The sequence below is a fragment of the Corythoichthys intestinalis genome, chromosome 8 (genome assembly GCF_030265065.1).
Source record: "Corythoichthys intestinalis isolate RoL2023-P3 chromosome 8, ASM3026506v1, whole genome shotgun sequence".
NCBI lineage: Eukaryota > Metazoa > Chordata > Actinopteri > Syngnathiformes > Syngnathidae > Corythoichthys > Corythoichthys intestinalis.
In genome coordinates, this window is record NC_080402.1 from 44,826,709 (window position 1) to 44,842,350 (window position 15,642).

The 15,642-nt window shown below is 39.2% G+C and overlaps 1 protein-coding gene across 1 annotated transcript in view; it reads right to left on the reverse strand.

Annotated features, from left to right (window-relative positions):
* The window catches only part of grin2ab (glutamate receptor, ionotropic, N-methyl D-aspartate 2A, b), a 332,876-nt gene that overhangs the window by 250,081 nt on the left and 67,153 nt on the right, over positions 1-15,642 (reverse strand). Inside the window, exon 4 of the mRNA XM_057843566.1 lies at positions 14,034-14,192. Coding sequence (XP_057699549.1) covers positions 14,034-14,192 — 159 coding nt within the window. The remainder of the gene's footprint in view (positions 1-14,033; positions 14,193-15,642) is intronic.

Consider the following 15,642-nt stretch of genomic DNA (forward strand, 5'->3'; position numbering starts at 1 on the left):
GGGGGGGGGGTACTGTTAGGTTTTGTGTTTGGTTTCTCCTTGTGTGACTTGTCCCTGTGATTACCCATTGCTCTCACCTGTGTGTGTTTTCCCAGTGTATCCTGCAATCTGCATCCACCTGTGTTACCCAGCTGTTCCTGGTCTCGTTACCCCTTGTCTGCGTATATAATGACCCAGTTTCTTGTCACTCCTTGTTGCGTCATTGTCTATGTCCGTCTTTGCCAAAGTCAAGTCCGTTCCACGCCCTCGTGTACCAGTCCCTCTGTTTAAGTAAGTTTTGGTTTGAACCTTGCCTTTTGATCCCTAGTCTTTTTGTTTGTACTTTGTGCTTTTGTTAGTTATAATTAAAACCATTTTTTGAGTTCTCTGCCACCTGCTTTGCTGCTTTTGTTTTCCTGCGTTTTGGTCCTCACACACCTGCCCGCCCAGCAATCCCTGACAGACACACAACTGTATTAATCAATTAAACCTGAGCAGAAGTGGATAAACGAAGCACCTGTGTCCGAGATAGATACCTGGATGAGCACTAATTATCTTCTTCTTAACCCTGAAAAGCCAGAAGTCCTTATAATAGGCCCAAAAGTGTGAGAGACTCTTTAACTAGATAGTCACTCTGGACAATGTAAGTGTAGCCTCCAGCACCACAGTTAAAAACCTAGGAGTTCTATTTGACCCAGACTTATTATTTAAAGCTCATATTAAACAAACCTCCAGAACAGCCTTTTTTCACCTGCGCAACATAGCCAAAATTAGAAATATTTTGTCTAAAAACGATGCAGAAAAATTTATTCACGCGTTCGTTACATCTAGATTGGATTACTGTAGCTCTTTACTTGCAGCTTGTCCTAAAAGTTCTCTAAAAGGTCTTCAGCTAGTCCAGAACGCAGCAGCAAGACTTTTAACAGGAACTAATAGAAGAGAGCACATCGCCCCTGTGCTCCAGGCCCTTCACTGGCTTCCAGTCGAGTTTAGAATTACATTTAAAATCCTCCTTCTTACATTTAAGACCATTAATGGTTTGGGGCCATCTTATCTCACCGATGCTCTGGTTCCATACCGCCCCAACAGAACACTCCGTTCTCAGAATGCAGGTCTACTGGTAGTTTCCAGGGTTTCTAAAAGCCTTTAGCTAGCAAGCTCCTGTCTTATGGAATCAGCTTCCAGCTAGTTTTAAAGAAGCTGACACAGTCTGTACATTTAAGATTAGACTAAAAACGTTCCTATTTGACAAAGTTTATGGTCAGGCTAGTTGAAATCGGACTAGACTCACAGTTCAGTCAAAGCTGCACTAGAAGCTATAATGCTGGGGGAAGTACAGCCACAGAGTCCTATCTCCTCTTTCTCACTCTACCTACCACTTGTCTTACTTTACCCTCCCGTCTCATCTGGCTAGATGGACCTCCTCTTGTTCCCTCACTCTATTGCATCCCTATAAACTGTAACTCCATCTGTTAATTCCCATTAGCAGTCCTGGTGCATCTTGTCTATCCGTCCTGGGAGTGGATCGCTCCTGACTGTGGTTCTCCCCAAGGTTTCTCATTTTTTCCATAGAGTTTTTGGAGTTTTTCCTTGCCGACATGGAGGTTCTAAGGATGAGGGATGCCCAGGACTTGGACTAGAACTTTATTTAATTCATCTACTGTTTCTGACTATGTATTATATTGCTTCTGCAAAGCCCTTTGAGATAACCTTGTTGTGATATAGGGCTATACAAATAAAATTGAACTGAATTGAATTGAATTGAATTTCCAGTACTTGGGTACACATCATCACAAAATATAATAACCTACCCATGGATTGCAAAGAGCTTTCTTTTCTTGACGTTTGCAGTGGCATTGCAAATCACTGATATACGCATACTTTTAACAACTTTGTTTTTTGTTGTTGTTTTTTTTTTTTAATAATAAGTGTGATATTAGTTCCAGCAGACCCATGACTCAAGTGAGGATCGCGTGACAGAGAATAAATGGATGGATGGAGGATTGGAATTGGGATATCTTGTAATATTAACTGATTTTGCTTTTTTAAACTTAAAATAAACTGTGTTACCTTTCAACATTTAAACTCGTAACTTTTTAATGTATTTTTTTTCTTTTTTTTTTTTTTTTAGTTTTTGATTAGAATATGCAGTGGGCCAATACAAAACGTGCAGGGGGCAAATGGGCCCCAGGGTGGAATTTTGACAACCCTGATCAAAAGATTAAAAAACGCAATCTTTTGAAATCTGCTCTGTAGGAGTGCTTTTGTTCCCCTGAGTGTCCGAGCTGACGTGTCTGAGCTTTGATTTGTATAGGAACTCTATTATTCCCTCTATGATTGTTGGCTGGGTGTTTCATTATCTTGCCGTTGTCCAACTCCATTTCGGTACAAGGCCCTCCGGTGAGGCTACAGAGAAATTTCAAGTCCTTTCTTCTTATATTTGCTGAGCTGTCGTCTGGATACAAGACCGATAAAAAAGCTTGTTGACTTTACATCAGCGTCTTTTGATCAAAGATTTGAACTCTTAAGTGGTCCTTGGTTTACGGGAATAGGCACAACATTCCAGTTACAATTTCTATAATTATACTTTTCCAAGAAGGAAATCTTTTTTTTTGAGTTAATTGTGGTGTACAAACCATTTTATGAAAATATGTTCTAAAATTTCAGAAATCAAAGTTTCATCATAGTAGAGACGCATTTTTTCAGAAATGAAAACAAATGAATTTCAAAAATGTTTTCGACAAAAGTGATAAGATTATAACGTAGAAAAATCTGCATTGTTTAAGATTGAGGATTTCAACTTCTGATACTCCAGATTTGTCACAAAACCATGAAGAAAACACCTAAAACATGTTATTAAAAGTTATAAAAATGAAGTGATAAATATTACAAGGGGAAAAAAAATGTTATTTATTTTTACATTGATGTTACATGTTGTCAGGGCAGGCCCAGGACATTTGGGGGCCCTAAGCAAAATAATGCCAAGGGGCCCATATTTTTGGCCCACCATTTCCTTACAGTGTACGGTGAAACCCATACATGCAATCCAACCCACACGTCCATATTTTGTATATTAATCAGATTTTTTGTTTCTCTGCTCCAGAAGGATAAATTCTCTTCAACATATCCGTTCATCTATTTTCCAAGCAAGTTTGAGCATCAATCATCGCAAAGCAGGTTCAACGTCACTCCCCAGATTGCCAGATTGTAATGACAAGAAAATGGATGTTTGCGTAGATAAACGGCAATGCGCGCCACATTATTCACGATGCTCTATTAACAACGTATAAAATGAGGTTGCCAGATTAGGGGCCCCTATTGGTCAAGGGCCCTAAGCAGCTGCACAGTCTGTGTATAGGCTAGGCCGGCCTTGCATGTTGTAGTATTGCAGGAATAAACATGAACAAACATGTTTTAGATGTTTTCCTGATATTTTAGATGGACCACCGAAAGATGAAAATAAACGCGACATCTCGCCACCTGTTCCCCACCTTGAGTTCAATCCTAGCTGAGGACTTTTTTTATTACACGTCATGGCCTTCGAGGTCCGTGATGAGATTGGCTTTTTCCTGGAAGAATGCTGACATGGCCGTCACCACCCAAAATGGACCAAGAAAAGAAAAAGTCTTCAGTGGTAATGGAAAGTAACAAATGGAGAGAAAAGGGGAGACAGACGCACAGTCAATTTTCGGAGGAGTCCGCCCACGTGCTTAACATTCACATATTCACATTTTAGCCCATTGCTTTTTGCACATTACTACAACAGCATTGCAGTAATTCTTTCTTATTATTTTTACCTGTCCTGTTCAGTTGCTTAGATACTGTGAATAAAAATCTAAGTGTCCTCATAGTCAGAACAGTTTTAATGTATTACATGGGAGTTTGATATACTCCCATTGTGGTTGTTCATTATGTTTTATTTATTAGAAGAAAGCAGCGAACAGGAAGGGGTTATGGGGAGACAGAAAGGAAGGAAGCACACAGAAGAGGAAAAGAACAAACAACTACAAGAAATACATTATTATACTCTATATGCTATATGCTACCTATGAACATAGTGGTGCTATCGTTAGCTAATTATATTTACCGGTGGACACCATCTGGGGGGCCTGGTAACCGAAGAGAAAGAGGAGGGAGGGTGAATCAAAAGGGGGAGTGATTAGACGTGGAGCGTACACAATTCAGCAATGTAAGGTTAGGGAACCCAGAATTATGTAAATCATCTCCAAATCCGGATATGTCAACATCTTATTCTACTCTACCTGATTGCTAATCTTGGCACCGACAATTTCTCTACCTTAGTGTGTCTAATTGCACCTAGTTTTGCGTGAACCCAATCAGACGTGTGATAGTCCTCCAGAAAAGTAGAAATGCTGCGCAGGGACTGCCCCAGGGCTCCGGCACCTCCCAGCCAATTACCAGGAGTGGGGGTCAAGCGCGGCACACCACTCCCCCTACAGCGCTGGCAAAGGCGCCACCGTCATCGGACCCTCCGCGTCCCCCTTAACCAGCCTTCAGGGAAGGGACGAAGTGACGTGCCACCGCTCGCCAAGCCAGCCCCCCCCTACCGTCCGCTCTCCCGGACCCCCAGCCACCGCCTTAGCACACTGCAGGTCTATGGTTGCAAGTCACCTTTTTTTCCTTTTTTTTTTACATTTTGCCCAGCCAGCGCCCCAGCACACTGCAGGTCTATGGTTGCAAGTCACCTTTTTTCCCTATTTTTTTACATTTTGCGAATTTTGTGTTATGCCGTCCACTTTGGATGCTAAAGGATTTCCATGCAGTTCAAGATTCAAATGTGGTAAAGTGAATGACTGGGAAGGTAGCACAGTAGCCTCACAGTTTTTAGATTAGAAATTCAATCCATGGCGCCGGCCTTCCAGAGTGGAGTTTGCCTAATTTCCCTGTGCCTGCGTGAGTTTTTCCGGGTATACGGTTTCTTCCCAAATCCTACAAATGTGCACGCAAAATTATTTGTAAGTGTGACTGTGAGTGTGAAAGGTGTGGTCTCTATGTGCTCTGAAATTAGTCGACAACCATGGGTGGTTACCCCCCCAACCCCCACCCCGGGTAGCTCACGATACGATACAGTTTGCGATACAAAGCTCCACATAATGATCTCATAATATGATAATACAACGATTATAGATACATGGATCAGGAAATCATTACTCAATATTCTACAATACAACAATTTAAGAGAAAAACAATATTTCTAAATAGAAAAAAATAGTTTTTATTTTTTTTCATGATGAGTAACACAATCTGTCAAAAACTATCGTCTTCTTCTATGAGAATATTTCAGAGCAATACTGCTGTAAACAAGTAGGGCGTCTTCTTCACCACAACACTATATTTTTGTGTTACACTTCATTTGAATGCTTATAATAATGTCATAAAACTGCCAATATCATGACAAGAAACCTGTCATGAAAATGACGGCAGATGTCACTTAATGTTAATTAGTAAATTATGTCAATTTTGACGGAACTCTGGCATTGTTTCAAATGTCTTTTGGTTAGGGTTTAGAATTTTTACAACCTTGTTATGATAAATATTCAAACAGTGTTACCAATTTTTGCAAAATTCTTGTAAACAAATGAATGCCTTACTTAACAGACACATTTGTAGTAGAAAATGTCAGTAGCTTTCAATTGGTGACATTATAGAAAAGTGACATATTTTAAAACAATATATCACATTTTGGGTGGAGTATATCGATGATCTATTGGCATACAAAGTATTGTCATGTATCGCCAGATCGTGTTATAGTTACATTCTGATTGGCAACCAGTTTAGGTTGTACCCTGCCTCTTGCCCGTTGTCAGCTAAGATAGGCTCAAGTACCAAGAAGTTGCAGAAATTTGTGCACAGATATTGGCAAAAACCAGATCCATACAATGTATATATAAATTTTTAATCCTGCAATTGCTCTAGCCTGGCATCTCTTGCTATTGTTTGCCTGCAAAAAAAATAACATACACACACAAAAACATCCTCTGATGCATTTGTGGACAAGGGCCAGAAAGAAGACTCAGTAAACCTCGAGAGCGAGTGCCCAGATATGCGAGGTAAGGCACTACTTCTTTTTCGGAGTGAGTGTTAAATATTAAAAGCAGCTGCAAATGGCCTCTACCAATGTGGGACATCCCAGACGGGGCACAAATACGTAAGGCCCCGCCTCAACCCGTAAACACGTGCAAAGATGCGCAGGATAGCGAGGGGGTTGGTGAGTTAGCGGGGGGGGCAGCATCCCACGACACAGCAGAAACGATGGGCATGTTTAATTTACAACCTTCCATTTCCACGTCGTCGCGCACTGGTGCTACACACCGTGTGACCCGCATTCCCCCCTCCCCCCACCAGCACCACCGACAGCGGCAGAAGAGCCCGCCGCAACATTTTCCTTATTTCCCAAAGCGAGCCCCGCATGTAATGGAAGTACAACATTCCTGACTAATCTCGCCGCTCTCTTGTGGCCTTTCTCCATGTTCATTTCGTGACAATACCAGACCCAATTCACAGAAATTAGCCTCAGACGGAATGACGAGAAGACAGGAAAAAAACAGCAAGATATGGAAGGCAGTTGCAGTAAAAAAAAATTTCCCAAGTGAACAAAAAAAAATGATGTTTTCTAAATAGATGACATCTTTTATTTATTTATTTATTTGGGGGGGGTTATGTGTATTTAAAATTTGCTTCTCTTTATTTTTATGAATTATTAATGTTTGACTTTTTTTTTTTTTTTTTTTTTGCGAAAATGTTATATCGAAAATATATATACATATACTAACTCTTTCCTCCCCAAACTCCCTCTGGTAGGGTGGGTGGCTGTTCATCTCTAGCAGAGGCCTGACAGCTTGAGGGTTCTGCAGAGTATCTTTGCTTTTCCTAGAATTGCGCTCTTCTGGACGGAGATGTCTGATGTTTCATCAAATATCTGCTGGAGCCACTTCTCCAGTGTGGGGAAACACGGCCCCTAGTGCTCCTATGACCACGACTGTCGCTTTCATCTCCCAGGCTTTCTCCAGCTTTTTCTTGAGCCCTATGTATTTCTCTAGTTTATCGTTCTCCTTTTTCCTGATATTGCCATTGTTAGGGATTGCTACATCGAACACAACGGCTGTCCTCTGCTGCTTATCCATGATCAGGATGTCCGGTTAGTTGGCCACGACCATCTTATCAGTTTGTATCCAGAGTTCCCACAGGATCTTAGCCCTCTCATTATCCACCACCTTAGGATGTGTTTCTCATTACAATCTAGGGTTCACCAGTCCATACACTGCACAGACGTTTATGTACACTAAACAGACTACTTGGTTATGGCGTTTCATGTATTCTTTTCCCGCCAGTATCTTACGCCCTGCTATTATGTGTTGGACTGTTTCACAGGCCTCTTTGCACAGCCTGCACCTTAGATGCTGCCTGGAGTGGTATATCTGGGCCTCTATTGGTGTGGAGCTCAAGGCCTGTCCTGTGCTGCTATGATTAGCGCCTCTGTGCTGTCTTTCAGTCCACCCCTCTCTAACCATTGGTTTGACTTGTTCATATCTGCCACTTCAGTTATCTTTCGGTGGTACAGCCCAGATATATAAATGGACAAGAACATTTTCAAAAAAGAAAATCTGACTTTGACTGCACAAAAATAAAGATATCTATATACTGATATTTTTGAATAAATAAAAAATAATAATTTAACTTTCTAATTTATACAGATGTAAAATCACACCTAGATTTAGTTTTAAAAATGTAAAAAAAACTTTAAAATACTGCTAAAAAATTTTTTTTTTAAAAAATATATATATATTTTTTAAATACAGACACAATTTTTAATGACAGTTAAAAAAAATTTAAACCACAAATTATATACAGGTAGTCCCCGGTTTATGTATGAGTTCCATTCCTGTGCTGGCGATGTAACCCAGATTTTCTCGTAAATCGGAATTAACCCTTTAAATACCTGTAAACATCCTCAAAATAAATAAATAAATAAATCAACTATCCGCAAACATGTATTATACGCCATTTTGTTGTCTTCACCAAGACATTGGAGCTAAGCCCTAGCTAGACAGCGAGCTAAGCTCCTAATTGACGACGTAAGACGTCTGTGTGGTTTGCTGACTTCATTCAGCTGCTGATGACATCAACACTTGTAGAATGAAACTAAAATAAATTGAAATTAAATCAGTCTCATCTTCAATAACAGCAATTCAAATTTGTTTTTGCAAGTAGCTGCTGATACAGCAATATCAAATGATTAGCATGTATCAGTTAGCGTTCGCGCATCATGAAAAACAATCACATAAACTCGCCCCAAGTATTCGACCACAATTGAAAACGCACAATAAATACTACAAAAGGGGTTACAGTATATACAGTCATCGCCTCTCAATGTTTCACAAGCAACAAGTGTGCCCACAGGCTGTCACCTCTTCACTCGGCTGTGCTCTTCCTCATATGTGGGTGTGTGCGGTGTGTAAATCTCTGTGTGCGGAAGTACAACCTGCTTCCTGTACCAACTAAAAAGCATGAATATCCATTTTTAAAATAAAACTAAAGTTTTGTATTTCTGGTAGAGATAGACCAATTATCGGCCAGGTGCCGATATTTGGACATTTGACAGAAATCGATATTGCCGGTTTTTTTTTCTAAGTCCGACCGGCCGGCATGAAAAAAAATAAATTTAAAACTGTGTTAATTCGGCTCTCATGTCTGCTGTCTGTTGGACTAGTATTCACCCTGGCCTCTGATTGGTTAAATGGTAATGGTAAACGGAGTTACACTTGTACTGAGCCTTTCCACCTTTTTAAGGCTCTCAAAGTGCTTCGCACCATATCCTCATCTACCTATTGGTGACATAGCAACAGGAGCAACTAGGGGTTTAGTATCCTGCTCAGGGATATTTAGATGAGGTCATCAGGGCGGAGAAATCAGGGGAAAAGTCAGGGAGCTATTATCTAAGTTTTTATTTAACTTTACAAGAGGTGCTGCTGAGTCTGAGAACTCCCTGTATTTTTGTTGTATTCTATTTTCTGTGGAAAAATTTCAGAGAGCTATTTATTTAACCTTGCATTCAACTTTCAGGCACTTCTGGAGCTATTACTTTCTATTTGTGTGATTCAATAAACATGTTTTAGGCATTTCAATGCCAATACTTTTACTGCAAATTATTATCGGCTCCAAAAATCGGTTATCCGCCCCTCTAACAACAAATATTCGGTATCGGTCCATAAAAAACCCATATCAGTCGATCTTAAATTGCTGGTGTCTATCCCACCTAACTATGGGCCAAGGCAGGGTCCACTCTGACACTCGCGGCAAATATATTTAATTTCAATAAAAATAAACAAACACAAAAAAATCTTTCTTGATTAATGAAGTGAGACTTTGAATGTACATCCCTTATAATGTTCTGTCCAAGATTTTTTCCAACATTGTTGCTGAAAATATTGGGACTTTTACCCTGCTTTTTCTGCAGTCAAAAAATAAGTGATGCTTTGACTTAAATCGGTAGTGAAGTTTGTAGTTTTTTAGCAGCAGAATTCCACTTAACACCAAGAGTATTTCACACTTGCACCACCCACATGCACCTACATTGCATTATATAGCTAGTCTTTAACCAGTAAGTTCTCTTCTTCGTCTTTTTTTGCCCTGCTGTCTGCATGTTCTTGGCAGGGCCTTCCGCCTTCTGCTTCTCAAGCCAAGAAAACGACTTGAATGCTCAGCCGCGATGCTTCCAATCCGTCTGTGCAATGTTCACTCACATGCTTCATTCCGATTTCCGACGTCATCGGTACGCAGCAATAAAAAAAAAGCGCAGAATCTTTTTTTTTTCAATGTGAAGTGAAATCAAGTCTCGTGGGATTTCTTTGGTTACTGCCTCGTGAATTATGTGAGCATCATACAAAGATTATTCTCTGGATCAAATCATTTGAAGTATTACAGAATAATTGTTTTGTCTAAATCAGGGGTGTCCAAACCGATCCTCAAGGGCCGCTCTGGGTCATGGTGTTTGTTCCTACCAATCTAGCACAAACAGTTTAACCAGTGAAGTTTCTGCTAAAACAAGCAGCACCTGACTACAACCAACTGTTTATACTTGTAAGACACCAAATAGGTGAAAAGGTGTCTTGTTTTGTTAGAATGAAATCCAGCACCCACTGTGGCCCTATGTGGAAAGTCTAGACACCACTGGTCTAAATAGAGAGACTCGGACTTAAGGCACAACCTCCTTTACACGATTTAGTTTAACCCTTTAATACCGGACGTGTCGGCGGCGAAACGTTTAAGCATATCATCTGTGAAGCCTTGTCACTCTGTAATTACGTCACCCACGTGCCAGTGGTTGGTCTCATTTTAAAGTGCGGAAGCTGAAGTCCATCCCTGTTTTTACTTAAAGTCAATCGACCATGTAATTGGAGTTTTATAGTTTTATTGCCCTCATAAATAAGCATTAAAACGCTGCATGGACCATGTGTTATGTCCATATTTCCATAATTTCTAGTCCTTTTTCCAAACCGAAAGCACCAGGAAAGACTACATCTCCCAGGAGCCATTGTGAGGTCATGAAGGACGGACGTAATGTGAACATTTTTAATAAACTGCCGAGTGAGGCGCCACCTAAGTAGAGGGAGGCGAGGAAGCAAGCGACAGCCGGTTCTATTGAGCTAGCGACTTTGAAACTTGCGGAATGAATCGGAAACTACATTCAGCGCAAGCTAATGTAATATTTCATCAACTCGAGGAAGAGGATAGACCTGATTTGTCATTGTTTTCTTCGAAAAGCTGGCGAGTTGGAAAGAGTGACAGGCTCACAGCGCAAACGGCGGAAGAGTGGGCTGTGTAACGTAGTGAATGATGTAGCCCTTTGTCTTGTTCAAGGGGGAACTGAGCGGCATGCCTGAAAAAATTAAACTGAACTACCATAGTTTATTGTCAATATTTTTTTAAATACTTGTTTTCAATGTTTTATATTTGATTTTTTGTTACTATCACCATAGTACAGTAAGTGTAAAGGCCAAAAACGATTATGACCATACTTGCTGTTTGTGTTGAATTGTCAAATATAAAACTATTCAGTCTTATGTTTTTTCATGTTGAATCTTTATCCTAAGTTAAATAAATATTATCAAGCTTCAAAACCGTTTGTCGAGCATGTTTGGTTGTCATTGGGACATCAATATTACAAATTTTGACATAAGATTTGGTTTTTTTGGGGGTCTTTTTAGGTCCAAAATGTTGATTATAATTAGTCAATGAAGAAAACAACAGTTTGGACATGAAGGTTATGGTGTCCTGAAAAAAAGGGACGCAACCAGCACATTGTTAACAATGTTTTCTTTGAAATACAAAGGCAACATCAAAGGCATGCAAATTCGTACAAAAGAGGCTCAGGTGTATGGTTAAGATATACAAACTGCATTTATTTTAAACCATATTTGAAAATGAAACAGGTGCATACTTCCCCTAAAGCACTTCAATAAAACTATTAATATGGTATGTAAACATATGTTTGAAAATGTAATGTAAATTATTCACTTGATTAGATTAGTAATAACATTTGCTGTTTACCAAGTAAAAATTTATAAAACTGTTCCCTGCAATTCACTGGTAAACAATTAAGGGTGCACCCTGCCTGCCTACTGCCCATAATTAGCTAGGATAGGCTCCAGCACCCCCACGACCCTTGTGAGAATAATGAATGAGTATTATAAAACTGAAAATTTTCACTTGAAAATATTTGTCAATGTCCTATGTCATTTTATCTACAATAGGTGAATATTTGAATGCCAAATATTCAAAATTATATACAGTGATTGTTTATATATGGTGACTAAAATTTTGGAAAAATCCATTTTCCTTGAAAAAAATCACATCTGTACACAAAATCAAAATGAAAGCACATTTAGTTAATTCATTGCTATGTTATGAGTAGGGGGGGGGAAATCATACCCCTAAATAATAAAACATACCGTAGTTTTTAGGAGGACTTTATATACTATATTACCTCTAGTTTTGGCCTAAAAAGGGCAATTTTTGACATATTTTGGATTAAACCAGTCAAATTAGATCCAGGAAGTATTGTATTCATCACATTTTATCGATTTTTTTTTTTTTTTTATAAATTTGTATTGAAAATGTATTTCTCTGGGAAAAAATACATTAGGCTATGAGGCATTAAAGTCCAGTGTCTTTTTTTTTTTTTTTTTTTAAATCAGTGCTAGACATCCGGTTATATTTTCAAAATTGATCCCAACATTCTCATTGTCTTCTATCCTTGGTGTTATCACTCACCCTGATCACAGTCAATCACGAATGTGACGTTTACCCCACTCAACTGCAAGCAAAAGAGCATTTGTAGTCATTGTATAATCAATACATCAAAACAACTACAGTACCAGACGTTTGTTTTCAAGAAAAAGGATGCCATTATTTTGTCAAAGGTAAACAGCGCGGCACTAATTAGGCTTCGAGCGCAGTGACAAGTAACATTATCTCTTGCAGGCCCGACATCGACATCCAGTTGAAGCCCATTGAGCCAGCAATACTCCTGCAATGATTTACTGCCTATCTGGTGGGCGGCCAATCACTGCTGTTTAGTTACAGGTTTGTACAAAGATATTGGAGGTGTTCAATAGCTTGTTAAATGGCACAACAGCATTTGCACTTTGCACAATTTATTCATTTTCCCCATCATTATTTACCCGACAGGGCGTTTAAAAACCGCTGATTTTCAGATGGGCAACCTATAGTTCTACACACCCTCACCGTCTGCTCGCTGATCTGACGAGGGCTGTAATATAAAAGGCAAAGTTCATGTTGGTGTATTTGAAAACATAAGGTTTTTTTTCTACCGGTTTTGGCCTTTTGTTAGAGTTTATCTAAATAGAAGGTGACTTTTTGTTAATAAAAAAAAAATGTCCCCCAAAGTTGCACAGAGCAAAAGGAAATTTGATAGTCAGTCGGGTATTAGTAGACCCACAAAAAATGGGTCAGCATGCTAAGAAAAAGTTAGATAGTGAAGCATGTTTCATTTAGCAACATTGAATTCGGTTATGTCTGTCAGTAATGCACTGATGAAAAGTTTGTTTTTTTTTTAATCCATGCCACAGAAGCCATTTTGCTATGCATCAATTTGAAGAATCTAGAAAATACCACTTCCGAAGGCAGTGGTCCTTATAAGCATACCCACATTTGATCGATACTCCTACCATCATATGCCAGGCATGAAAAACAAAGCCTGACATTTTGCTTTTATTAGAAATTTTAGCTTCAAACTGGCCATTTTCAAGGTTGTTTTAAAATGGGTTTGTCCTCAAATCTTGAAACCATAATTTTAGATGTAAATGCTAATTTATTTCTTTAACCTTTGATTGAACTTCTTCTTTATAACCTTAAGAAAACCTTAGTCCATATTTCAAACACTAACCAAATTCAAACAAACCTTAAATTGAAATGTTAGCCTTTGTTTCAAACCCTAAACCAGGTGTGAAAACCAAATTCAAACCTTAAATCTGTCCCTATTCGAAACTTTAAGCCTTGTTCAAAAACTCGATAATAGAGTTATCGAATAAATGACAGCTCACATATTGACAACTTTTTGATAATTCATTCATTAAGAACAACATTTCAGTCTCTCAACGGTAAATATTCTGATTTATGTTGCCCTCCATGGAAGCAGCTAAATATCTGAATGTTTTAATCTAACTGATAAATTTTGCAACATCTTTTAACATTTGAAAACAATGTATAAAATCAGTTTTGCCTATTTTCTGACATGTTGGACCAAACCAGCAACTGATTGGTCATGTTTGTGCATCTGCTTCACTGTCAATTTGAAACAGTTTCCTGTTTTTCAAGAAAGGGATGGAAAATCAATTGAGCAGATTATGCAGCAATCAAATACTGACACATTCTTCTCTCCAGTGTTAAAGTGCTAACCTTTCTCAGCGCAGCAATCCATAAAACAGCTGCCCTTCAACAAAGTTTTATCATCCTAACCATCGTTATCGGTCATCGGACCCCTCGGCCAAGCAGCCATGTCGCTCACTCACCTTGTCGGCCATGATCATTGATGAGCCTCCGTGCACTCCTAGCACAGGAAGTTGGGTCTGGACAGACAAGAAGTCCAGGATCTGAGCGATGGCCTCCTGGTCGGTGCCGTCAGCAAACACGATGCCGTGGAGGCGAGACCGTGACAGCAACTCACATACCTCCAAAAAGAACCACCAACAAATGTCAAAGATTTACACTGCAAAATTTGATCAAGAAGAAGTACAGTGGTGCATTGACTTATAATTACAGTGGTACCTCTACATACAAAGTTAATTCGTTCCAGGACCTTGTTTGTAAGTCGAAATGGTCGTTTGTCGAGCAGGAGATTCCCATAAGAATACATTACACATTCCATTTATTCATTCCACAGCCTGAAAACCAACACTAAATCCTTAATAAATAGCAATTACACAGAGAAAAACAAATAAATTATGAATACAAATATTAATAATATAATAACAGTAATAATGAAAATATTATCTGTTATAATGTAACGAATCGGATACTAATGTGGCGAATGTATTTTGCGTGGTGTACCTGAACACACCACGTGGCTGACTTGACAGAGTAAGGAAGGACTTTTTACTTTCACTTTGTTCAGCTGTGGTGGACAGTAGGTATGTTTTATTGCACAAGTCTTAAAATAAATGATTAAAAACCTGACGAAGCTGGCGATGTTACCACAATAATAATTGTCACCTTAACTTATGAAGACTGGTGAAAGGAGGTCGGAGGAGGATCGTAGACATTCTACGGCCGTATTGTCGAGCCAGTTCATGGACGCGCACACCACGCTCAAATTTTTCTATCATTTCCATCTTCATTTCAATGGTAAGCCTGACCTTTTTCCTTTCTTCACCACCTGCACTAACATTCTTGGAACCCATGTTGATTTCTCTCACAAGAAAGTCTGCTGGGCGCCCGTCTTGCGGGAAAACAAAGAAACTGCAGCGCTGTCATAAATCGTCGTATTTCGAGCATGTCGTCGGATGTAGAAACAAATGGCGAGTCAAATTTTACGTCGGATGTCTTTTGTATGTCGAGGTATCATATCATATCATCATGTGTGAAATCCATGATTGGATTGAAATGAATTTGAAATGCATTATATCGGATGATTTTTCATAAAATTGAATGTCTTCCTGGAGATCCCAAATGCCAGATATGTACAAAAATGCAACTCTAAATGAAATCTGGAAGAATTAAAAACTTAAAAACCGTCATAAAGGAGCTAAATGGAGGGGATTGGCCTTGAAAGCAAAACAGCACGTCCTAATTCATTGATTTATCATGCAGTACCATCTTGCAAACCTCATCTGTCCAACCTCTTCCCCGGTCATCTGATGTTTTTAAGCCAATCAGTAAAAAGAGATGGAAGAGCAGATGGAAGCAACTATCTGAATGAATGCAATGTCGGAGTACAAAGCAGTTCTTGTAGGTAGTTCAATTTCTGAAAATACATGTAATTTCCTCGATAAAAAAAAAAAAGAAGAGGAAAGAACGTCACGAAAAGCTTTTCTTGATAAGAAACGATAGCCACTTACACACTGTAGGAACTCCCTGCAGTTCCTAGAACCTTATGGGGGACGATGACGTCATTTTGCGTGT